The 25,590-nt window shown below is 34.7% G+C and overlaps 1 protein-coding gene across 1 annotated transcript; it reads right to left on the bottom strand.

The window, feature by feature from the left end:
* Window positions 1-70: 70 nt before the first annotated feature.
* Window positions 71-23,887, bottom strand: LOC144968267 (periodic tryptophan protein 1 homolog). The gene is made up of 15 exons (XM_078906454.1): window positions 23,651-23,887; window positions 17,883-17,932; window positions 15,959-16,197; window positions 13,981-14,057; window positions 11,839-11,932; window positions 10,452-10,559; window positions 9,450-9,577; window positions 9,046-9,110; window positions 4,609-4,705; window positions 4,212-4,273; window positions 3,091-3,202; window positions 2,663-2,753; window positions 2,184-2,305; window positions 1,075-1,177; window positions 71-428 (listed from the first exon to the last, which is right to left on the bottom strand). The coding sequence occupies exons 1-15, from the start codon at window positions 23,732-23,734 to the stop codon at window positions 151-153; spliced, it is 1,710 nt and encodes a 569-aa protein (XP_078762580.1). The 5' UTR covers window positions 23,735-23,887; the 3' UTR covers window positions 71-150.
* Between the last annotated feature and the right edge of the window lie 1,703 nt (window positions 23,888-25,590).

The following is a 25,590-nucleotide window of genomic DNA, read 5'->3' as shown; positions in this document are numbered from 1 at the left end:
TTCCAGGATCAATGACTTAAATCTAAAGAGCACATTTCATTAACAACAAAAATAAATTACAAAACGATGATTTATCGCAATAAATGTTAATCTATTTCCAGTTTCAGTGCATTGTCAAAACAAAATTACATAGCAAGATTTTCATGTTCTTTACGATGTTGTCGCATTATTTTTCTTCTTTTTCTTTTTCTTTTTCTTCTTCTTATTCTGTTCTTCAGCTTCAACATCCAAATTAATGTGTTGTTCTTTCTTCTTTCCCTTTCCTCTATCCCCAGACATCATTTCCTCCATTTCTCTCTCTTCCTCTTCATCATCGTCATCCACGTTCAAATTAGCCATGGCCTCTGACTCTTCTGCCAGATCTCCTTGGTCATTCTCACATTCAGCAGCTAGTTTGGCAGGCATACGTCCCAGGAAATGTTTTCGAACTGGAGGATTAAAAAAATATATCATCTATATTAGAATACATGACACACACTTGTATAGGTACAGCTTGGACCCACCATATGACCTAAATTAGGTTTGAGAAATCGAGATGGCTTTCAAACACTTTGACAGTATACCTACATGAAGGCACATAATTTCTATTAAATATTTCGGAAACCAGGATAAACTCGAGAGGAATACTAAGATTTTTTTTTAAAAATTTAAATACAAAGGAAAGTTAAAGTTAGACACATGCAGTTCAGCATGCATCATTTGCCTGGTGTTTTATTTACTGTATTCTATAGTCTCAAGATTTTTTTTTCCAATAACAAGAAATAAAAGTGTAAACAATTCAGAGAATTAATAGATTGCAACTGCTGCAAGATATGCAGGGAACATAATATTTTTATTAAAATCTGTTGGGGGCTGGGGGGAAGGGGGGGCTGGTGCATAATACGCAGAGAGCGACCATAAAGAAAGAAAAAAGCAATCTGTTGCATTGTCACAACCCTTGCACTACAAATACTTGACTTTTAAAGAGGGATTTGTAATGTTCAACTATGCTTGACAAAGTCGTTCATTGAATGTCTTCTTTTACCTAATATAAATCTATAATACAGAACCAGAACAAGCCTACTATTGTCTTACCTGCAGCACTCTCTCTGATATCCCATACTTTGAAGCTTGTGTTACCTCCAATGGCAAAGACAAATGGATGGTCTGGATTGCCTTCCACACAATGTAACACGTCCTAGAGAAAGACAAGCATAATTTATGATGTGATTTGGTGCTTTGTCCAAAGTGCGATAGGTAAGACAATTCAATTGATGAACAACTCTTCTCATATGCAACTGGATTAGATTTGAATCCGAGTATGTTTTTTAAAATTAAAATTTGTTTCTTCTTTGTTTGTTGGGAAAGGGGGTGGGGGGGGGGGGAGGAGGAGGTTGGTAGGGGAAGTTCTGATCTCTCCAAGTGTTTGTGTAGTTGGATATTTAAAGCGAAAATTTCTTTGTGACTGATTAACATCCTATCCAATTGATAAAAACCAATTGTTATTGTCTGTGAAATTCTACATGATCGTCTTATAGCCATGAAACATAATTGCATGTTTTGTCCTAAATTGGTAAGATAAACATGCAGTTTCAGTGTGCTAGAAGAGTCTGATTATGATGCATTTGTTTCTTCAATTCCACAATAAGTCAACTTGCTAAACCTTCACCAACTTTGGTGCCCTGGGTGGGGTTCTTGTCCCCCCATAGTGGACAGGAAGATCATTTACTGTGTTTTCTATCTCTCTATTTTTGTTTTTCCCACACACTTATACCCAATCCGTTGTCTATTTGAAAATTATTAAAATAGACCCAGATCTTAATTGTAGTAATTGTTTCAAAGAGTTTTCATACCTACCAAAGGCAAAAGCATAAAGAAAAATTTCCGTATAATTAATGGGGAAAAAAAAAAAAACATGAATTAAAAATTTGTTAAAAAATGCTATAGGCTTCTACCCTCATTTATATAAATCATCACTTAAATGCTTTAGAATTGAAGTTCGATTTGGTCAAATATACATTTCTGGGTAAAATAAAAAATTATCACTTTTCTCGAAAATTTTCATTACCAAATCCGAATCTAGAGGGAAAAAAATCTGAATTTGGCCAAATTGACCAATAAAAAAATATGTAAAATAAATCAAATCTGTTGGTGGTAGGCCTGTATTCAGTGTTCACTATACTTGTAATAATAAATGTACTTACCATGTTCAGCTTTCTATTCAATACCATTGATGGCTTATCATTCAGAATATCCCAGACTTTCAGCGACTTGTCATCTGATGTTGTGACCAGCAAACCAGCAATTTGGGAACTCAAACTAAGACCTGAGGGGGAAAAAAAAAAGATATATCTTCATTTTAAAAAATGAAACATTATAACCAAATGGCATTTTATTTGACACTGATTTTACAGACAATCAGATTTCTTGAAACAAGAAACCTCTAGAAAAAGTCCAATTCAAATATGTGTTGATAAAATACTTTGATTCAAAAAGACCACATGTTTTGTAAGATATGTCATTTGAAAATTTCATTGACCTGGATTTTTTAAAAAGAATTACAAAAACAAAAATAATAATAAATATTTAAAAAAAAAAAAAAAAAGAGAGAGAGAACCGAGGATTAAAAACTCGTTGTAAAATAAATTCGATTTAAAGCAAATACCGTTGCATAAATTCTTACCAGTGCATGCCTTGTCATGGGCAGATACTTCATACAATGGTTTATCTTTTCGAGTATCTAGGCAATACAACATCCCCTGATCTGTACACGCCTGCAAAAATAAACAATAAAAAAATTGAATGAATGTATATTTTTTAAAGAGAGCAATGAAAAACCAGCTTTCATTAATACTCTTATTAAGTATGCTGGTGCCAAATCTCTATGTATACTTGTTTTTTAATAACCTGACACTTAATTCATAATGTCATTTAAAATTTGACAAATCACAAAAATAAAAAAAACATCTTACTGAATCTCTTTTTAAAATGTGTGAAAATGTGATAAAAAATAAGATTTGTTTTTCCAAATTCAGAACAAAAATTTGTTAAAAAATATAGCCGTGGGTAATAATCTGTTTTATATTGATTACTCAACTATTACCACCGTACCAAGCAATGGAAAGGAGAGAAGTGATTCCATATGGCTCTCTCCACCTCTCCTTTCACCTTCCATCTTTTGACACTATCCTCAGGACTCCGACAATCTACAACTGCAACATTCCTGGAGGAAAATGTTAACACATTTTGAAGTTGCCAAAAAAAAAAAAAAAACAAATAAAAAAAACTTCACTGAAACCTAAAAATATTTTGCATGTTGGAATTCCACTCAAATAAATAAACACTAAATAATTAGATATGAAAACATGTGCAATTAATGTCCTTTTCATGTGTCAATAATATTTTGATAAAAGAAAGTAAAAATGTAAGAATTTATGAAAAAATATTGAATAAAGAACAAATTAAAAAAAATAATAACACATAAATAAATAAATAATACGAAATAAAATAAAATTCCAAAACTCATGACATTTAATTTCTAAATATTATTTCGAAACTGTTCAGCACATATTAACCATTATCGCATCATTCTCTCTATTTAAATCAGTGATGATAATGGCACTTTGTCAAAAAGGAGGAAAATGTATCGGTCCATCGATCAAACTCAAACAAAACCACAACATAAAATATAGTTTCGTAAATTATATTACTACTTCTAGTAAGAGAGAGAGTCTGATTAGGGGTAAATTATAACAAATATCTTTTTAAAACGGACCTATAACTGTACTACCACGCTTGACCCACTTACAATAAAATCTAGACTCATTTACCCTCTCCCCCATCCCCTTCCCTTTCGACCATTAATTGCCTTGTCTCACTTTTGACATCTGGTACCAGTTTGTCTAGATTGACGCCATAAAAATGCGAGTGTCACCAAAATTCATACAACTGAGCACAGGTGTCAAAATATGACAAGACATAATGGTAATTTTTTCATGGATCCTCCATATGATCTTTTATCAGATGAAATGTTTGACATGGCAAATCAGAAGAAAATTGATGAGAAAATCCTAAAATCCCAGAATTCTGCAGAAGATTATCATCATTGTTACATGGCGGTTATGACAAAATTGGTGGAAGGATCAATAAGCAACTAAATAGTACACAAAGATGTTTTAAAAAAATACAATTACATAGGTGCTTTATATTGTTGACAGCAATATGGAACTTACTGGTCAAATGATCCTGTTAACAAAAGCTGTTTTTCCACCGGGTGCCATGATACACATTGGACCTGCAGAATAAATGGAGAGGAATTGCATGTTGAAGTACTGGGAAGAAAGATATCAATACGAAAACCATCTTATTAAAATCAAAACAGAACAAAATATGTTATAAATCAGTACATTAAAAAGAGTGATAATATAGAAATTGGAAATATTCACAGCCCCCATAAAAAAAAACAAAAAACAACTACCAAAAAAACAGAAAATTTTCAAGGTAAATAGAAACAATGCAAATGTCTCTGACATTGACATCAATACTTATCGGTAACAAGTAAATCACAAGTTTAAAATGTACATATATCGGGGGAAGTGGCTGACTCTCAAGTTACAGTAACAAAATTACCTGTTGTTTGTGATGTTCAAGGGTGGTGACCACTTTGCCTGATGACAAATCCCATAAGCAAACGGTGTTGTCAGCAGAGGCACTTGCCAATACATTTCTGGTTTAAAGAAGATAAAAATCAAATTATGCAGCCCAAAAACAATATCATGACGAGTATTAGTTGTTCAGAATTACTGTAATATGCACACACAAAAAAAAAAAACATAAATAAATAAAATTTAAAAAATAAATAAATAAATAAAAAGAGAAAGAAAGAAAGGAAATAATAATAATAATAATAATAATAATAATAATAATAATAATAATAATATAATAATAATAATAATATAATAAAATAATAAACAATAATAATAATAATAAAACAGTGGTCTCCGTTTATAAGCTATAAATATACTTGCGAAACAGAATAATACTATATAAATTTACCCATTTATACGCATGCTCTGACCATTACTTAAAAATTATAAATATAAAAGAAAGCAGATAAACAACTAAAATTCTGAATTTTCAGAAGATTACTGGGTTAGCAGAAACTATTAAAATGCTCTGCAAGAGACACCTAACGATTCCATCCCTTGCATAAAACAAGTGACACCTCAGTGCTGAAACGGATAAAGCCAAGTCCATCATAAAAATCTTAACTGACAACAAGAGGCAAACTTGGTAAGTCATTGGAAAGCGGGGAGTGGGAGGGGGTGGTGGAGTTTGGGACAGGCACGGTTTCCTCTTGCAGTGGACATGGTGCTCTTAGCAGGCTATGGGAAGGGAGTGTTTAGACTGTCACAAGATGTGGTCATAATAAATCATTGGTCAAAACAAGTTATTTTGATGACCATAGTCTGTTTACAAAGGTGTTAAATGGGCTTACGATGTGACAAGGTTCACACTTGTACCATTTGTCTGTGACTTTCTTGAGTTCATTGGTGATTAAAGCTAGTCTAAGACTAGCTTGTGTACATGAGGATGCCCAGAACAGACGATGGAGCACATCCTTAGAGAATGACAGGATGGGCCCAGCTGCACTGACCATGACCTAAGAGTGCTCCTCGGATGCTGTGGAGTGTGTTCGGTGTTGGAGCGACAAGCTATGATGATGAGTGATTAAAACCATCAGACTTATTCTTCAACTTAATGGCCAAGAGCAGAGTTGGTATTAGTTCACAGAAAAAGAGGATGGATGGTATAAACAAGGGCATCCAGTCAAAAGAGCAATAATTACAAGTTTCTTTACTCCTCATGATATATCTACAGAGTAATATTAATATTGTCGCATATTGGGTAGAAAAGGAGTACCCTAAAAAAATTATAAAGATAAAAAGACTCTTTAATGAACCAATGGACCTTTTGAGGTCTGTAACCTGGTGCTTATCATTATATGTATACATTTAGAGACTCAGAGGAAAAAAGTTATTTTTACTATAACATTGATCATGTATTTAGCAAAAAAAATCTGAATCCGCTTATAAGCATGAACTGGTTATAACTATAGCCTGCTCTGCCCTATTCCTGAGGACCGTGCTTATAAAAGAAGACCACTGTAACCATAAGAATAATAAAAATAATAATAAAAAAAGTCAGTCTCTCTCTCTCTCTTACACTCACACATACCAATTAAGGGTCCAACATAAGTTAATTTGATTGAAATAAATTTAGTAATTATGATGGCAAAAGAAATGTAAATATTTTGTAGGTCAGCAGTGGGCAATGTCCAACACATGAAACAGTATGGCATTGTCCTGGATTTAAAACATTAGATGGACGACTTGTTCTTTATCTGGCTCCCTAAAGAGACCAAGTTACACATGAAGAGATCTGAAATAGCTTGAAAGGGGGATTACATTCAGTCAGAACCATTTGTTGTGCATATTCATACCAAACTGGTATGGGCTCTTTGAAACTCTTCAACTCATTGAAACAACCATAATTTGCTGAAATTACAAAGCATGCTTATGCACGGCACAGCCCTTTAAATATGTCCCAAACTTTCATTTTAGTTACTTCTTCCCTCACTGGCTACCGACGAGTAATGTAAACAATCCACCATCAGCCACACTGATAACAGCTGTCAAGACGGGGTGCATTGGCAATAAAGTATGCCTGCAGGTAAATCTCATCGCTTTGAATTTCTCTCAGGCAGAGAGTAGTAGAAATTTCATCAAAATACTCAATTTTCTCAGCCCGTTGTGGACGCAGCATCTTTTTAATAATTTTCAAACATATATTGATACAAAGGCCGATTTTTCCTCTACAAAACGCAATTATTTTTGTTTACATCATTAAATGGTAAGTTTGTGTTTTACTCGTTTGAATAATCAGAGTTTTTTATGAAATAAATATTAAAATTATAAGTTTAAGAAATATTTAAAAATTCAAAATATCAAACCAACACTTTTTACCATCAAGTGTGAGGGATCAGAGAAAAGTAGATAAAATTATCTTTCATATGATATATACTTTATTATGTAGATTCAGGGATTTAAGAATAGAGGGTGTGGAAGGGAATCTCAATAATTATTTTTGTTATCAACATAGAGGAGAATATTTCATGATATTTTAGAAACCCAATAATAAAACTAGATAGTGATGATAAGAGACATTTATTAAATTTGATTTCATTGAATTTAAGCGGAAATTTTCGATATTTCTTAAATTTACTTATTATTTATGTTCTGTTCAGGTCATGGAGAGACACACTGAAGACGGTCATCAAAATGTCGAATTTGTTGTGAAAGAGTACAGAGCCGTGCTGAGAGGATTAAAAGACTCTAGACGTTATCAACAATTGACTATAAATATAAATGAGAAATTCTGACATATTTCAATATTTCAATTTGCGAGAAATGTATCTCGCTGATACATAATTTAAAGAAATGCTATGCATGTATTGATACTGATACCTTTGGTTCTGTGAGAAAACTGAACAAGAAACAATACTTAATGAGGTGAATATGATCCTAATCTTTCACCAGTGATGTGCTATATGCAGTCTATATGGCACACAAATTAAAAGAGGTGCAGGTCAAGTACATTAAAAAAAAGTAATGGGCTTGGATATCTCAAAAATAAGGTTATGAAAATTATTAGATTTTCTTAGTGGTTTTGATTGTCTTTAAATGAATGTCCTTATATAACAATTTTTAATGGGATTCTTATAATTCGTTGATAAATATAAGTGAATCACATTTGACTATGTTTCTGGTTTATTAAAAAATTTCTATTAAGACAATGCTGTGATTGAATTTCAGTTTTACCTTACTCAAAATCCTTACTTTTACGTACAGGTGAACCGATATTTCAAAAACGCCTCAATCTACTGGTATAACATTTATATGTCTACATTCTACTGATATTCAACATCATTTCCATTACTTTTGTTTTAAAATCTAAAGTGTTGAACATTATAAAATATTCTCTTAAAATTTTTAATTCACTTAAATTTATGTATCAATTTCATGGGTTACCCCTCTTGCTTTTTAACACCATCATAATTATGATTGAATAATCATTGAAAGCTCTGTTAATAAACTGTTTGGTAGTATAAAATATTTTTGCTACAATTAATAACGGCAATACTGCATTAGTTTGAAATTCAGAAAAAAATCGATCAAAACGGCGAAAAAATGGTCTCCCTCTCTCAGTGTAAAGCTATGACTCATCATCACTAGACTGGCTAGATTTACCTGGCGAACTAAACTGACAGCGATAAACGGCTGTGACGGGTTCATATATCTTGACGACAAGATTGTACCCACACATTTCGACAACTTTAGTGTTTGTTCAAGTGATTCTATGAGAAATTTTAAGCTAATTTTTCTTTCTTTATTTTAGAATAATATAGTTTGTTTTGTGTTTTTTAATTATTATATTTTTTTAATTTAATTTAATTTATCTCTCTCCTTTATTTCAAATATAACTTTGAAACGCATCCTTCCACTTCCGTTCTCCCACTTTCATTCTGTCTCTCTGTCTCTGTCTCTCTCTCCCTCTCCCTCTCTCTCTCTTTTTTTTTCTTCAATATTTTAAGGGACCACTAATAACACTATTGCCGTCGATATATATATATATATAGTTTTGATATCATTGTCATCTCATTGTCTCTCTCTCTCTTCCATTGCATGCACACACACACACACACACACACATACACACACGTACACACACTTACACATTTTCACCTAAATTATTATGACAATCTAATATAGATATATTATATGTATTTTGTGTTTACTTGAAAAAGGCCAATGACCGAAAAGTCGTTTGTTTTGAGTTGTTCATTCATGAGTCAGATTTACTCCTTTTATCTTTATCTCCAGTTCTACAGTAGCAAACCCATAAAGGCAGGTCTATAGTCAAAGTAAGGAAAACAAACAAAAAAAAAAACAAAAAAACAACAACTCAATAATAATAAAAGAAATGATAATTAAATTAACAACACACCTAACATTGGAATTCCAAGAGAGATCTAACACAGCGTCAGTGTGCCCACCGGTAAACGTTTCTTTCTGGCAAATGAAAACAAAATAAACACTTTCATATTCATAAGATATATAAGCAAAAGGTTGATAAAATAGAAGTGAAATGTCTGGAAATAATCAAAAAATTTTTGTTAAAACACAAGACACATATCTAAAGAATAATTGTTACACTAATCTTCTTGTGCAATCACAAATTTTAATACACCACACATATTTTCAAATCATCGTTGATTAGTGAAAGTTATACAGTGAACAGTGGCTCATGATATTATTATTGATAAAATAAATACCTTATAGGCAAATTCAAAGCATCTCATGATCATTTAATACAAGTATCTGTCTTGCCAAAATAGAGAAAAACATTACCTTTTTCATCTTCTTTTTCTTCTTGGCCTTGCAACCTTCTAAAACTGCCACTGGCTCCAAGGAATCAACAACATCTAAATCCCAAATTGTGATGTCAGGTTCCATCGTACCCATGGCGACAAAGTTACCTACAAATAAGGATAGCATTTCAATAAATAACCAAGACTATGCAATACCACAGAAAATGTAGAAGGATGCAGTCTCCATCACATCACAATCAAAATAACACTGAGGGAAATCGCCCTGAGACAATTTAAAAACACTATTTTACAGGAGTGCCGAGTGCCAAAAAAAAAAAAACCCAAAAAAAAAACAACCCCAAAACAACAACTGCTCATCATAAGATAAATATATTGTTTTATAGTTTTTTATTTTATCATATTCTATCAGAAACAGAATTGGATGACTTCCTGTATTGATGCAGGGAATTATTCTGGTAAAATGGTCATAAATAATACTTGACCTAATGTTGAAAGTACAAGAATTTGTCAATCAATAAGCAGCATGTTAATGTTGATTCATGTTGTTACAGTTCAAAGCTCTTATTTCAAAATGTATATATGTGATGCAGCCAATGGGGTTCACAAAGAAAGACATTTTGCAAAATTTTGGATTGTGACATGGTTACGAGGCTTTTATAATTTTTTTATCTATATGCATAAGGGAAGAAAATATATTAATTTGAATGTAAAAATAAAATGAAGACGTTCTCTCTTACTTTGTTTTTTTTTTTTCTCTCTGTTCAAAGATGATTTTTCAACACTGAATTACCTATGCTTGCATTAAATGAAACATTATCTATAACAAAAACTCATTATGTCACCATGTATAGTACCTGGATATACTTTCTAGTACAATAAGATGGCAGAATAACGAAGATTTATCAATAATTAAATACAGTCATGTCCATTATCAAGTTGACAATAACGAAGATTGAATTATAATTAGCCCGGAGATATAGCAAGTTCACCATGCATTATTCATTTGTAGCATCACACTTACCTTTTTCTCCGTCTGCAATATCATAGTCCATCCACTCCATCACCAAGGGGAGAGTGGGAAGGATGTATTCATGATGGGGATAAAGGTTGCCCATTTCTCCATTATACACTGCATTGAAGAAATAAATCATAATTGAAGATATATTTAAATAACAAAATACAAATCTTTAAAAATCCAGATCTCAAAGTCAAGGGGTTCATCTCTCTCTCTCTCTCTCTCTCTTAAGTAAAAGGAAGTTACTTTAACCAAGTAAAAGGAAGTTACTTTAACCAATAAACTGTCGTACTGTGGAAAAACTTGTATTTAAAAATTTGGCCAGACAACCCATCCTTCAAATATCGATTGAACGACCCTCATCTGGCCAAAAACTTTCAAACCTGGAACTTCCCCTCCTGAAAACGGTATTGTATTGGGGCGAACTAAACGCTGGAAATTGAATCCACAATTTTTAAAAATATGGAAATAATCTATGCTCTTATTGGAAGGAATGGATATGGATTTTTATACTTACTTAACCTCTTGGTGCTTGATTAGCACATAAGGCTGAAGGATTTTAAACTACAAAAGACAAATTTTAAAATATTTCTTGCCTTGAATCTGCTACATTCTTAACATAATACCAAATTGAAGAGACTGTACAAAAAAAAAAATATATATATATATCAAAGATCTGAACTTTTATTTAAAAACTGTAGAAATCAGGGATAATTGTAGAAATCAGGGATGCCATTTCAAAAAGGCTGAAATTATTTCTTGTAAATACCATATGTGAAAATATTTTGTGCAAAACTTCTCTTTATCAAATTGTATCACCCTTAAATCATAGAAAAGGATACATATCCATCTAGATTCCCTTAACTATTGCCCTTAAACAACCAATGCTTTCATCTTTTAAAAAATCAACAAAACAAGGTCAGCTGGAAAATTTCAAAAAAGCCGGTTTTCCGACTTAAGCTAGAAAAAGGGTATCCTTGAGAATCGATTTTGTTATAATTAATCTTCCTAATTTGGATATTGACAAACGATCAAGAAATAATGAGATTGCCACTTCAAGTGGTTTCTCGATGTGTCCCTCTTTGACCCCCCCCCCCCTTCCTCACTAGCCCCATTTCCTTCCCCTACAATATCAACCATAATTTCATCCATGGCCACGACTGGTCCCAAATCACTATTGACACTTGATACCAGAATGTCATAATAATGTAAGTGTCACCAAAAATCATGCAATTGACCAAAGTTTCAAATTATGACACAAGGCATTGTGATAACAGCTTTATCAGAGGATAATTTTTAATACAGCGCAACAAATGGAAAATTCCTGAAATATCCTAAAACTGCGTAAGATTATTTTCACTAATTATGCTATAAAGCAATAAGAAATCCTCACCATGAACATCTAAAACAGAAGCATCTGATGCAACTCTTCCAAGAGCCAAAAGGTTATCTGTAGGTTGGAGCACGAAATCTTCCTCATCACTGTCCTGTGAGTCAAGGGAGACAGAAGTTCTTGAATTATTTGAAATTTCATTTCGTAATCATTAAACAACAGAACATATATATCACTTAGTTACTCACTTTTTAGCCTGTCTATAAAATCAATAATAAAGGAGACCATAATATAGCATTATAGTGGCTAAACAAATCAAACAATGTTAAGCAAGAGGTTGGAGAACCTTGTGTCCTAGGGTAAGGCATTTCTCTCTGGTATGTATAAATACATTATCATTGACAGTGATGAACATAGTGAAAGCACTACAGTTCACTCTGCTTAATCGCACACCCCGCTTATACGCTACACATTCTCGAAAATCGATTTTTTTCTTTCTAATCACTCCTCTTAATTGCACACCTTCTCGGCTTAATCACTACACCTTGATTCCATCTTGATTGGCAAAAAATATCTAAAAAATACACAGAAAAGGTTATGAAAATGAATTTCTCATTGAACCATTTTCGCATGTCAATATCGTATCACGCATGAAAAAAGCTTTCATAGTAACGCAATTCCATTGTCCCTCTGACCCCGACTAGGTCAGACGCGCAATGCTTGTTAACCAACATCAAAGGATTACCTGACAAGACGGGCTAATTGACTCAGCACTCGCTGTCTGCATCACAAGGTGTGAAATGTGATTGCAGTCCACCCAATGCCGTGTATTTGTTTACATTGTCTGACCACTTGGTTGCAATTCTCTACCTGTGCACTGTTTTCCTCTGCTGGGCTGTGCTCAGTAAGAAAGGATTACAGTGAGGACTCACATAACTCACACTCTCATGATTGGTCTAAACAGTCCCTGTCCACATTGATACACTCAAAAGGCAACTGAACTGGCATCAACTCAAGGCAAGTCTTTCTTCTCCCCATCAGAAGGCTGGCTTTCGAGATGGAAAGGTCGACAGAATGTCGTGTTTAAAAAAGCACATAGCGAAAAATTTGATGCTGATGTCTCTTTTGCCAGCCAATGGAGTGATGAAGTTTTGAAACAACTTCTTCAGCAGTACAACTTTAATGACATTTACAACACAGATGAGATGGGGCTTTACTGCCGTGGATTCCCTGATAAAGGCCTTTTCTTCAAGCAAGATGAGCTCAGTGGTGGAAAAAAGGCAAAAGAACGAATAACTGAGATGATGATTATATGTAAGTCAATTTATTCAAATGTGTACATATTATGAACGTTTTTCAATGTTTATGTTGGTAAATTATCCATGCGTTTGTGTGTGTGTTAAGAGTGTTAATCTCTTTTTTTTTAAAGAAATCAACAAGTGTTTTAAATATTTTTTTTCACACATTTAAAAGTCAAAAGCTGAGATGTTTTCAGAGACATCCAAAGAAACTGCAAGCTGACTATAATCTTCTTCAGATGTCTGGATGACAGAATAGAAGCAATCTTACAAACAATAATGTCACATTGTGTTGTCGAAGAAACATGAATAAGAAAAGAAATTTTTAAAAAAATAAATAATAAACTAAAAGAAAAAGAAACAAAAAAAAAAAAAAATACTCTTCTAATGAGTCTAATGTCCTCAAGATGACAGCCCCAAGCCCGTCAAAAACTCAGAGGGGAAGGTCCTAAGAGTATGGCACATGAAAGTTGGTGATTTAATGCTATTTCTAGCTTCTCCACTTAATCGACACACTAACCTGAACTCCAGAGGGTATGCGATTAAGCAGAGTCGACTGTACAAAAAAAAAAACAACAACAAAAAAACATCTAACATATGTCTTGTACAGCATGAAATGGAACTTTGGTCCCATATGGTCTGTTGGTATAATAAATGAGACATTGTCAAGCCCATTGGCCTTAGTAAATTAATTGAAATGCGATATAAAAATATTCATATATCTATCTCTTTAAAAGAGAGCAAGAGCCATACCAAAAGAATGTTGATTAATTGTCACAGATGACAGTATTCATTATTCTCTTTAATCATCTTGTCATGGTAAACACTCAACATCAATTATTCATTTCATCTAAAACTGGAAATGTCAAATATTGACATATATCAGAAGAAAAAAAAGACATACCTCGCCTTTGAGAGTGATGTAGGGGTCTTCATCATATGAAGCAAACTGTGTCAAGTTACCAATACCATGTTTATATTCTGAGGACAACAAAAGAGTTTGAAAAAGGAGATATAAAAAAACTTTAAAAACTTGGATTGTAGTTGTAGCACCATTTGATTTGTAAAAGCCTTAAAATGAGGTTTTGTTGATAGGAAAATTCAGTTCAATCATGGCAATTTGTCAAAAAGGAGGAAAATGTATCGGTCCATCAGTCAAACTCAAACAAAATCATAACATAAAATATCATAGTTTCGTATAAATTATATTACAACTTCTATGGTCAGCGTGGCTCAGGGGTATGGTCGTTGTTTCATACCCGAAAGGTACAGAGTGGTGTGTGACCTTGAGCAAGTCACCTCTCCCTAGCTCAATTTGCGGTGCTGCTCTGCAGCTGACGCCTGGGTTATTCTAGTCTTCTCTTGGAATAGACCCCAGAGAAAAATTTCCCCTATGGGATGAATAAAGGGAATTTAATTTTACTTTTTTTTTTAGTGTACATATTCTTAATAGTAGAGATATAACTTAATGTCAATTATTAATGAATAAAGGGAAATTAATTTTACTTTTATTTTTAGTGTACATATATTCTGAACAGTAGAGATATAACTTAATGTCAATTATTAATGAATTGTCCATTCCTTAAAAGATTTTTTACAAATACTTTCTATTCAAGAGATTTAAAATTAACTTTTGGACAAAAGTCATGAAAGTATTTGTTTTTACTTGTTTTATCTTTGTTACTGCAGCCCAGTGGTTATGGATCTCACAAATAAGACTCAAGTATCTTTAATAAATTAAAATTTTTCAACATTGTTTGTTTGTTGCTTTAGGTCTCTTCCAACACAATTGAGGTTATATGAGAGACCGCTGAAACAAAAAAACAAGCAATCTAACAAAAATAGTACAAATGTAAATCAAAATAATAACCTAAAGATATCATAAGCTAAATTATAAATAACCAAGAACAAACAGGCAGAAGATTTACAGAAAAAAAATATCCCCTGTCAAAAATACAATCACAAACCAAAGAAGCAGGATAGGCTAGTAAAGAGAAGAAGAAACGACATCACTATCGGATCGTACACCCATGCGAACATCATAGGTATATGATTCAAGGGTGATGCTCCCATCCAACCACCCGCTTCAACATTGTTAAAAGCAAAGGTAAAAAGAGTAAACTAAATTGAGCACATCATATCATTAATTGTAACAGATTAATATCATCTCTCTATAACCAGATGATGTTTATAAAGTTAACATGAAGATTTATAGAAGAATGATTGAGAGAGATATGGATAAGGGAAAGATGGAAAGAGAGAGGGAAAGAGAAAAGAGAGAGAGAGAGAGAGAGAGAGAGAGAGAGAGAGAGAGAGAGAGAGAGAGAGAGAGAGGAGAGAGAGAGAGAGAGAGAGAGAGAGAGAGAGAGAGAGAGAGAGAGAGAGAGAGAGAGAGAGTGTAGTTTAATTGATGGGGCTTTTTTTTCTAACTAGGGGGAAGTTATAATAATTATTTTGTTAAACAGACGTATAACTGTACTATCACTCTGGACCTACTTACAAATAAAATCTAGACTCATTTCCCCCTCCCCCACCCCCTTCCTTTTAGATCATCAATTGCCTTGTCTCAATTTTGACATCTGGCACAGTTTGTCTAGACTGACGTCATAAAAATGGGAGGGTCACCAAAACTCATGCAACTGAGTACAGGTGTCAAAATACGACACAAGACATGAAGGTGATTTTTTCATGGATCCACCACTTGAACTGAGTTTTTATCAGAGGAAAATGTTTAACATGGCAAAATCAGCGGAAAATTGCTAGAAAATCCCCAAAATCCAGGAATTCCACGAAAGATTATCATCACTGACCATGAAGATAAGTGTATAAGAAGAGACAGAATTCCTTTCACCATCATATTGTTATGATTACTACAGACATACCAAAAGCAAAGTCTTCATTGTCATAATCATCATCTAATCCATATCTTGCTGCAACATCATTATCATTGTTGGCATTTTCCTCCAGTTTCCGTTTTGATCCAACTTTTTTGTGAAATTTATCTTCTGCAATCTGCTCTGCCTTCCTCACAGCTGATGCAACATCTTCCTCTTCATTTTCTGATTCGTCCTCTTTCTCATCCTCATCTTCAGATGGCAATATCTCACTTTCTGCAATTTTTCTGTGAGGAAAAAAAATTTGGTTGGACATTTCTTACGATTAGATCAGAAAAATCTAATTTGTGACAATAAAGAATCTTGTGATATTGAAAACAAACGTTGGTTATTGTAGATTAAAGTGAACAACTTAAATCACATACCTTCACGACAAACTGACTAACCGCCTCATATATTATGAGTCATTGTGTCAATAAACGAATAACTAACACCATGAAACTACAATCCTTTTTTAGTCTTTTTGTGATTTTTTTTCATTTTTTTATAATAAATTCATACTTTCTCAAATACTTATTTCTGTTGGATCATTCACTTACTAATTATTGATTCACAAAAAAAAAATAAGAGAGAGAATGAATGTTAATCTGTTTCTGTATTTAGAAATCAACAGGTGAACATCTCACTGACTTATACTCACTCAATAGTATAAATAAATATTTCATTTATATGGCACTTATCCTGGTTTTATTTCCATGCTCTGAGTGCTGTCCAATATTTTAAAATCAATGTCCTTTGACAAATGTAATCCGCCATCTCCCTGACTACTGACAGAGCTGCACATACGAGATGGAAGTCAGTTTGGACGAATTCAATCCCTCGTGGGGGCGGGGACGTACACTCCTCTAAGCTTGGTGAGAAGTTACCAGGCTTTGATACCAGTAAGAGGAGACACTGGGTGGCTGCGAATCGCTTCGGTCGAAGAGCTGCCTAACAGCAAGTGCGCTTCATCAGTGGGCAAGAACCCGAAACGGCAGAACATCTAGTCGAACGGTGTGTTGTGACGATGCTACCAGGCGGTTCGAGATGGTGCACGAATGCGGATCGGACTTTGCTGATTGGGTCGATCGTCATAACATAGTAGTGTGAGAACCATAAGAGGCTGTTTTATTGTTTGTTTTTAAGGGTTTTACGGCGCTTGCAACACATTTAGGTTATATCAGCGCCAGTAAAAAGGAAGAAAATGGGATAGTAAAAAGTTCTAGAATTACAATTGAAGCATCCAAGAGACAGTAAGACATAGGGGAACTGGGAACAAATAGGGATCAGATGTAGATTCCAAGAGCATATCACCAATGTACTTAGTTTGAGATCACCCATAAGTCTCATCCGGACACAAGAACAAAATCCAACAAAGAGAAACACACTCAAATGCTTACATTATACATTAAAAAATAACAAATATACTAATACATAACAGAGAGATGATTTACAAGGAAAAAAATATCATCTCCCAAAACAATAACTATGCATTTCACTGTTTCCCTCCCAGCCAGGACTCCGACCAGGGCCAGGAAAAGAACTAAGTAATCTCATTCCAAGACAAAGACAGAAAGCATGTTGGAAAACAGATATAAGGGGATAGAAGACACAGTGTGTACCTCCCTGCCCGCTATGGGAGGTCAGGATCCCCACCCAGTATAAGAGGCTGCTGCCATCTCAAAACAGTTTTATGTCGGAATGTATAAGACCAAATAAAAAGTGAATTTAGATTTAAAATTATCAGAACAACAAACTTCTAGTTCTAGTTTTGCTGAAATCTAAGAAATGTTAGTAATCTCCTCCATAATGAATTAAAATTAACTCTGAGATTCATATTTTTGACTATATATTCAAGTTCCCACGACACGTGACCATTGCACTTATAAATTCAAAACTCAAACATGCTATAAAAAATAAATAAGTTACTCACTCTTGAGTTTCTTCTATGATTTTCTTTAACTCATCCTTGCTCAGCCCAACCTAGTGAAAGAAAATAAATAGCACATCAACAAAGAGTAGGTTAGTACCTGTTAATCATGGATTTTTGGACACGGCCTTAAACAAGGCATAGGCAAAATAAAAGGCTATAACAACATTTTTGATTTTGTCAAATAGAAGAGGCCTGCATGAAAATATTTCAGAGATCCGTCAACAACCCATCAGCAGCCATTCAGATCCCAGACTACATAAAAATATCAACAAACAAATACAAAACAAGAGGAAACACAGCATAATAATACATAGAAATATTTGCAAAAACCAACACATAAAATTATAAATTCAGCTTTATGTTTGAAGAACCGTTCGCGAATGGAATGCATAAAACCAGAAATTACTGACATAGAAGCTACAGAAGTATACAACAGAGCACTTACACGATTCAGACATCTGACATATAATAATTAATGTTAGTTTGTTTACCGATGGATTTGTGATTTTTGTGGTGATAGGCCCATATAAGGTCTTTTACAAAAATATGACATGATGGCTTGAATTATACTAAACAACTGTATCAAAACTTTAGAAAAATCAAACAAAATATTGCATCTGACAGGAAAAGTCTACTACAAATGATATCAATGATATACAAGGTCCATCCCGCAAGTTTTGTCCCTCCACAATTCGCAAACAAATTGAATAAAAACAATGAATATTGGCATAATATACCTTCATCTTATGAGCTAATCAAGGAAATAATCCCTGTTGGCTATGCCCTTAGGCATTCCTCTAAACCAACATTCAAATGCAGAGAATTAAGAGGCTTTGTCCAGCTAGTCTTATAGCTGTTGTGTAAAAACAATGACCTCTTCTGACTCAATTTTATTTTTTACCACGAAGGTGTTCTATTATTTTAGGGAATGGCCACAGTGACATGGCACTAAGTCTGGGGAACAGGATATGAGTTCGGTGACCACTCTGAAAATACAGTGCAACCTCTGGATAACGACACCCCTTGGATAGCAAGATGACCTCTGGCCCCGATATTTTTTGCTATATATTATTAGTAGTAAAAACCCCAAAATAACGACATACATTTTAGTAAAACTCCTGTTCAGTGACATTGTTATAACAATAATCAGCATTTGGTACTGATGCTTATTACCCGTTTGTAGTTTGTGGATCTACTAATTTCAAGTGCTTGTAAATCTTGCTGCACTTAAATAAAAAATTTCGGCAATTCAAAACTTATTAGATAATTGCATGGATTTTAATTGAAATTAAAACTAGGTGTAAGCATTTGTGTTCTTGTGCAGTATTATCATATTGGTACCTACTCGATTTATTCTTAGTTTTGTTAAATGCCAGTCGAGCACTGTTTACAGTCAAAACAATGACAATACACATTAAAGAGTGAAATCGTAACTGGTATACCCTCGTAAACAGGAGAAATACACATAACGTTGTTGGGACGTTTCTTCTGTCAAGCACTGGTCCACATATCTCATTCTTATGCATTCACGGGTCTCACCACGCCCCCTTTTTCTGCCAGCTTGAAAACTCCCGAATAAAGACACCCCTGGATAATGACATAGTTTTCCGGCCCCGGGTGATGTCGTTATCCAGGGATTGCATTGTGCGCAGGGATGTTGTCATCATGATGAAAGACGACTAAATATTTGGGTAGACTAGGTTGGTCTCATCTTGTCTTGTAAAACCATTTAATAGTATTGGCCATTGACTGTGGTGCCAACAGAAAAGTATGCCAATTTCTATAGCATGAAACTGACAATAACAATTGCTTGCTTCCTTTTTTATTTTTGATAGGACGCGTCTATTGCGCTAAGTAAAAGTACTTTCCACAAACCCAGCTGACCAATCACTGCAGCACGGATGGCGAGGAGGTGTTTTTTGTTTTTTTTTAAGGGTTTTACGACGCTTGCAACACATTTAGGTTATATCAGCGCCAGTAAAAAGGAAGAAAATGGGATAGTCAAAAGTTCTAGAACTACAATTAAAGCACCCAAGAGAGAGTAAGACAAAGGGGAATAGGGAACAAATAGGGATCAGATTAGATTTCAAGAGCTTACCATCAAAGTACTTAGTCTGATATCACCTATAAGTCTCACCCAGACACAAGCACAAGATCCAACAAAGAGGAATACACTCAAATGCTTACATACATTTCATTATACATTAAAAATAACAAATATAATAATACATAAATAACAGAGAGATGATTTTCAAGGAAAAAAATATCATCTCCCCAAACAATAACTATGCATTTGACTGTTTCCCTCCCACCCAAGGGTCGGGACAAAACCAAGCAATCTCATACCAAGACAAAGACAGAAAGCATGTTGAAAAACAGATATAAAATATAAGGGGATATAGGACACGGTAGGTACCTCCCTGCCCACTGTGGAGGTAGGGAACCCCACCCAGGAGGAGGGGGAGGGTCAGAAAAAAAGGGGAAAAAAACATTTAGACTTAGACTTCACCCAGGACTGATCTAAGTCACTTTGCTGATGTGTGACTTGACTTGTGGTGAATCCCTGAACTTGGACAAGTGCTCTCCTCTACAACTGAGTTTGTGGGACCAGACCCACACGGCTTTGACTTTGACTACAGAAGTATCGCTGCCGCTACCGCTACAAATGGGGATAACGGATTATTACTCCAATTAGCTATGACAAGGTGGGTTATAGTTATTGTGTGATGACCACTGCGTGTGTGTGTGTGTATGTGTGTGTGTGTGTGTGTGAGTGTGTCAGTGTCAATAAATTCAAATTGTTGATGTTGAATTTGAATGTTGGAATGAATAGTTGGTAATTGAATTTGAATTGGTGGAGTTGGAGCAAAAAAAAAAAAAAAAGGAAGCCTCTATTTTCACCGTACGGTGATAATAGCCTGACCGTGTGTAGGAGGCTATTTTCACCGTATGGTAATATCTTGGTGAACGATTTTCACCGTATGATGATGATAGTGTGGGAGACTTTTTTCACCGTCCCGTAATATTATTAGACCTGTAAATGAGCTCTATAAAAATTGACTGAAACTGAAACTCTTCGTAATTCGTCGTAGCGGTAAAATCCAAAGAATCAAAATGAAAGGTAAACAGCAAGCTCACTTGAGCAAAGCAATGGCAGAAAACTAAATTGCGAGGGAATTAATTAGGCTACTTACCATTGTTCCTTGTAATTAGGTACCCAATCAGTGAAGAAACTTAGAAACGGTCAACCAGTTTGTTTACAACATGAGGTAATCGAGATGTGCTTGTAGCAATCATTTAACTTTCGATTTGAAGGTGTCTACATAACGAACTTCCGGTGTTTCGAATTTTTCTTTCTCATACTTTTCCTGTCCTTCAAGTAAATGTGGTCAATTTTGGCTTAGACGAAACAGTGAAATTTATCGCTCGGCGGCTCAGTTAAAATTGGCTACGACAGGTTTCGAAAGTGAAAAAATAATTTCACGAAGGCTGTGTGAAAATACACTGGGGTGTGTTCAGACACGGCAATTCTAAAAAGCGTCGCTTAGCCTTGGCAATATATATCCATCATTAATATAAACGGCCCATGAGCTATGCGTGGGGCTGTGGAACATTCCTAGTTAAATTTACAGTCAATCGTCTACGATTCATGAATTCTTTCTTTATTCATTTCTTTCTTCCCTTTTTAAAAATATTTGAATTTGACGAATTGACTGATTTCAGTTAATTGACTGAGAATTTACAGGTCTATATTATGGTGGGCGATTTTCAGTGTACGGTGATAATAGTGTGGGAGACTTTTGTTCATCGTACTGTAATATCTTGGTGGACGATTTTCAGCGTACGGTGATAATAGTGTGGGAGACTTTTTTCACCGTCCCGTAATATTTGGTGGACGATTTTCAGCACACGGTGATAATAGTGTGGGAGACTATTTTCACCGTACGGTTATATCTTGGTGATAATAGTGTGGGAGACTATTTTCACCGTACGGTCATATCTTGGTGATAATAGTGTGGGAGACTATTTTCACCGTACGGTAATATCTTGGCGGACGATTTTCACCGTACGGTGATATATGTGGGAGACTTTTTTCACCATCCCGTAATATTTTGGTGGACAATTTTCACCGTACGGTGATAATAGTGTGGGAGACTATTTTCACCGTACGGTCATATCTTGGTGGACGATTTTCACCGTACGGTGATATATGTGGGAGACTTTTTTCACCATCCCGTAATATTTTGGTGGATGATTTTCACCGTGCGGACGGTGATAATAGTGTGGGAGACTTTTTTCACCATCCCGTAATATTTTGGTGGACGATTTTCAGCGTACGGTGATAATAGTGTGGGTGACTTTTTTTCACCATCCCGTCATAATTTGGTGGACGATTATCAGCGAACGGTGATAATAGTGTGGGAGACTTTTATCACCGTACAGTAATATTTTGGTGGACGATTTTTACCGTACGGTGATAATAGTGTAGGAGGCTTTTTTCACCGTACGGTAGTATCTTGGTGGACGATTTTCACCATACGGTGAAAATAGCCTGACACACTATTTTCACCGTACAGTGATAATGGTGTGGAAGGCTATATTCAGTGTACGGCGATAATAGTGTGGGAGACGATTTTCATCTTACGGTGAAAATAGCCTGACACACTATTTACCGTATGGTGATAATGGTGTGGAAGGCTATATTCAGTGTACGGTGATAATAGTGTGGGAAACTATATTCACTATAACGGTGTGGCAGGCTATATTCACTGTACGGTGATAATAGTGTGGGAGACTTATTTTTACTGTACGGTAATATCTTGGTGGACGATTTTCACCGTACAGTGAAAATAGCCTAACATTTTCACCATACGGTGATAATGGTATCTTGGTAGTTAACAAACTTCGTGGCGTTTGTCTGTGTTGAACCCATAACCTCAAGAAGTCGGGGGGGGGGGGGGGGGGGGGGTAGGGGCTCAAGATAGACATAGAGATTGAAATAACTATTTCTCGAGTTGTGAATAGCTCATACTCATACAGTAGAGCCACGCCCTCCCCAGCCAGGTGTTGTTGTACCAGAAAGGTCGCGGTTTCGAGACCCCATCGCCGCCACGAAATTGGAAAGCTTCATCGGTAACTGTAACCAATTCTGAATCCGCCATCCCGCCTGTATTGTTATAACTTTGGGAGGCCTTCCGAAAGCTATCATGCCGAACATTCGCTCCTAAGAAAAAATACAACCTAGTACCTTTAACTACCCCTAATAGGAAAAAAACAAAACAAAAACAACCCTAGGACTGCTTTGCATTGCCTTTCAATACCTCACAAATCAAAATGGCGGCCGAGAATCAAAACAATGGTCAAATTAGGAAATTTTTAACTTTCACAAATCTATCAAGTATATATGATGACAAATTGAATAAATAAACCGACAAAAGGTCCAAAGTGAAAATACAAATTAAAAGAAATGCTATAACGAGGAGCTTTTGGGAGGCCTCCCTTGTTCTCGGCAAACTTTTTCTTATTTTTTTTTAACTGGTCTGCCCGCAGGAAGAAATGATGTCGGGTCGAATTCTAATTCTAATGGTCTGGATGCAGAGGCACATACGTCAAAGTTAGTGTTAGTATCCTGGCTTCTGATTGGCTAATACATACGGTGAAAATAGTCTGTCAGGCTATTATCACCGTAGGGTGAAAATAGCCTAAAACACTATTTTCACCGTACGGTGAAAATAGTCAGTCACAGTCCGAAAAAAAAAAAAACTTACCTTATCTGGTGTTTGCTTGGCACATCCTGTTCTTACCCATGAAAGACAAGGATAAATATTTTTCTTTTCGCTTTTAGCAAACATTATTTCCTTTCACAACAAATTGAAACTTAGAATAGACACTTCTATCACTGACGAAGATACCTCATGTTTATAAGGCCGTGTCCATTGTAAACGTAAAAATGAAAGTAGAAAAGCAATTACATTTTTACAGTGATGTCCCTTGTTTTATCAGTCGTGCAAATATTGTTTCGATGTTTAATCATTTAGACAAACAATATTATGACAACATAAAATCTATTACCTTATGTTTGTTTTTATGTTTTTAAGGGTTTTACGGCGCTTGCAACACATTTAGGTTATATCAGCGCCTGTTAAAAGGAATAAAATGGGACAGTAAAAAGTTCTAGAATTACAATTAAAGCACCCAAGACAAAGTAAGACATAGGGAAACTGAGAACAAATAGGGATCAGATGTAGATTCCAAGGGCATACCACCAATGTATTTAGCTTGAGATCACCTATAAGTCTCATCCGGACACAAGCACAAAATCCAACAAAGAGGAACACACTCAAATGCTAAAATTATACATTCAAAATAACAAATATAATAATACATAACAGAGATATGATTTACAAGAAAAAAAATATCATCTCTCAAAACAAAAACTATGCATTTGACTGCTTCCCTCCCAGCTAGGACTCCGGCCAGGGCCAGGACAAAACCAAGTAATCTCATTCCAAGACAAAGACAGAAAGCATGTTGGAAAACAGATATAAGGGGATAGAAGACATAGTAGGTATGTACCCCCCCCCCCCCCTGCCCACTATGGGAGGTCAGGAACCCCACCCAGAATATCACCTTATTACAATTAATTACTAATCAAATTGGTCATGAAAATTCAGTACCTTACATCGCGAATTTTCAAAAATATCACCTTTAAAAATTGAAGAAAGTTGTGACAAGTCATAAGTCATAAATTGGAATTGTATCCCTACTTGACCTCTGGGTTAAAATTACTTCAATTAGAAACCCTTTTGAAAAAATATTTTTGTTTAATGAATGCCTACCGAAAACTCAAACAATATTTATTGCATATCCCTATGTAAATGATCATCTTAACTCACTCAAATCTAACACCGACTATCTTGGTAACAATTGTTTTTTAATTTTCCATTATATTTATATTTTAGTTGAATAAACTGATGTAAAAACCAATATTTTTTAAATTGAGTATTGAGCATATTTTTTGTTTCAATCTTCAAAAATACAAAATATCTCTTGGGAAAATGGACAGCACAGAGACTGAATGAGTTAAATGAAGATCTAAATGAATGCTCGCCATAATCATCACCACTTCCACAATCACCATCAACCATGTCATTACCACCACCACCACTACCACCACTATCATTGTCATTAGCAGAAGCATCATCATTATTCTCTTTGCTTCCTTCCTTCGGCATTGTGTCCTCAGATAAGGCACCTAATGCACGCGCATTACTTGAATTGGGTGGGGATGAGTGCCTGGAAATTTTGTAAAAGTGCTATTACAGTTATAAAAATTGTTGTCTTTAGTGCTATAATACGCAATCAACATGCAAAAATTAAATACATTTTCAAAAACACAACAATAACAAGAAGATTTTTAAAAAGAACAAGAAGGGAAAAAAAAACACGTTAAACAGAACGATTTTGTATCAAATTTTATTTTAATCATTTAATTAAGCAAGCCAAGAAGAGAATCAACAATAAATATATTTTTGCTATTATGTAAATAAAACAAATCTCATAGACACTTTTTATTTGTTGCATTCTTTTCTTTTTACGTAAACACGATTTTCAATAAAAGAGACTTTGTTTTTCACCTCGAAACGACACCAATTTGGGCCAATGTCATCAAGGTGAACTAATTCATGACAAATTAGTCTTTCATTCA

Source organism: Berghia stephanieae, chromosome 3 (genome assembly GCF_034508935.2).
Source record: "Berghia stephanieae isolate SIO BIC M18660-M18661 chromosome 3, UCSD_Bste_1.3, whole genome shotgun sequence".
NCBI classification, from domain to species: domain Eukaryota; kingdom Metazoa; phylum Mollusca; class Gastropoda; order Nudibranchia; family Aeolidiidae; genus Berghia; species Berghia stephanieae.
This window is presented reverse-complemented; position numbering and strand designations above follow the sequence as displayed.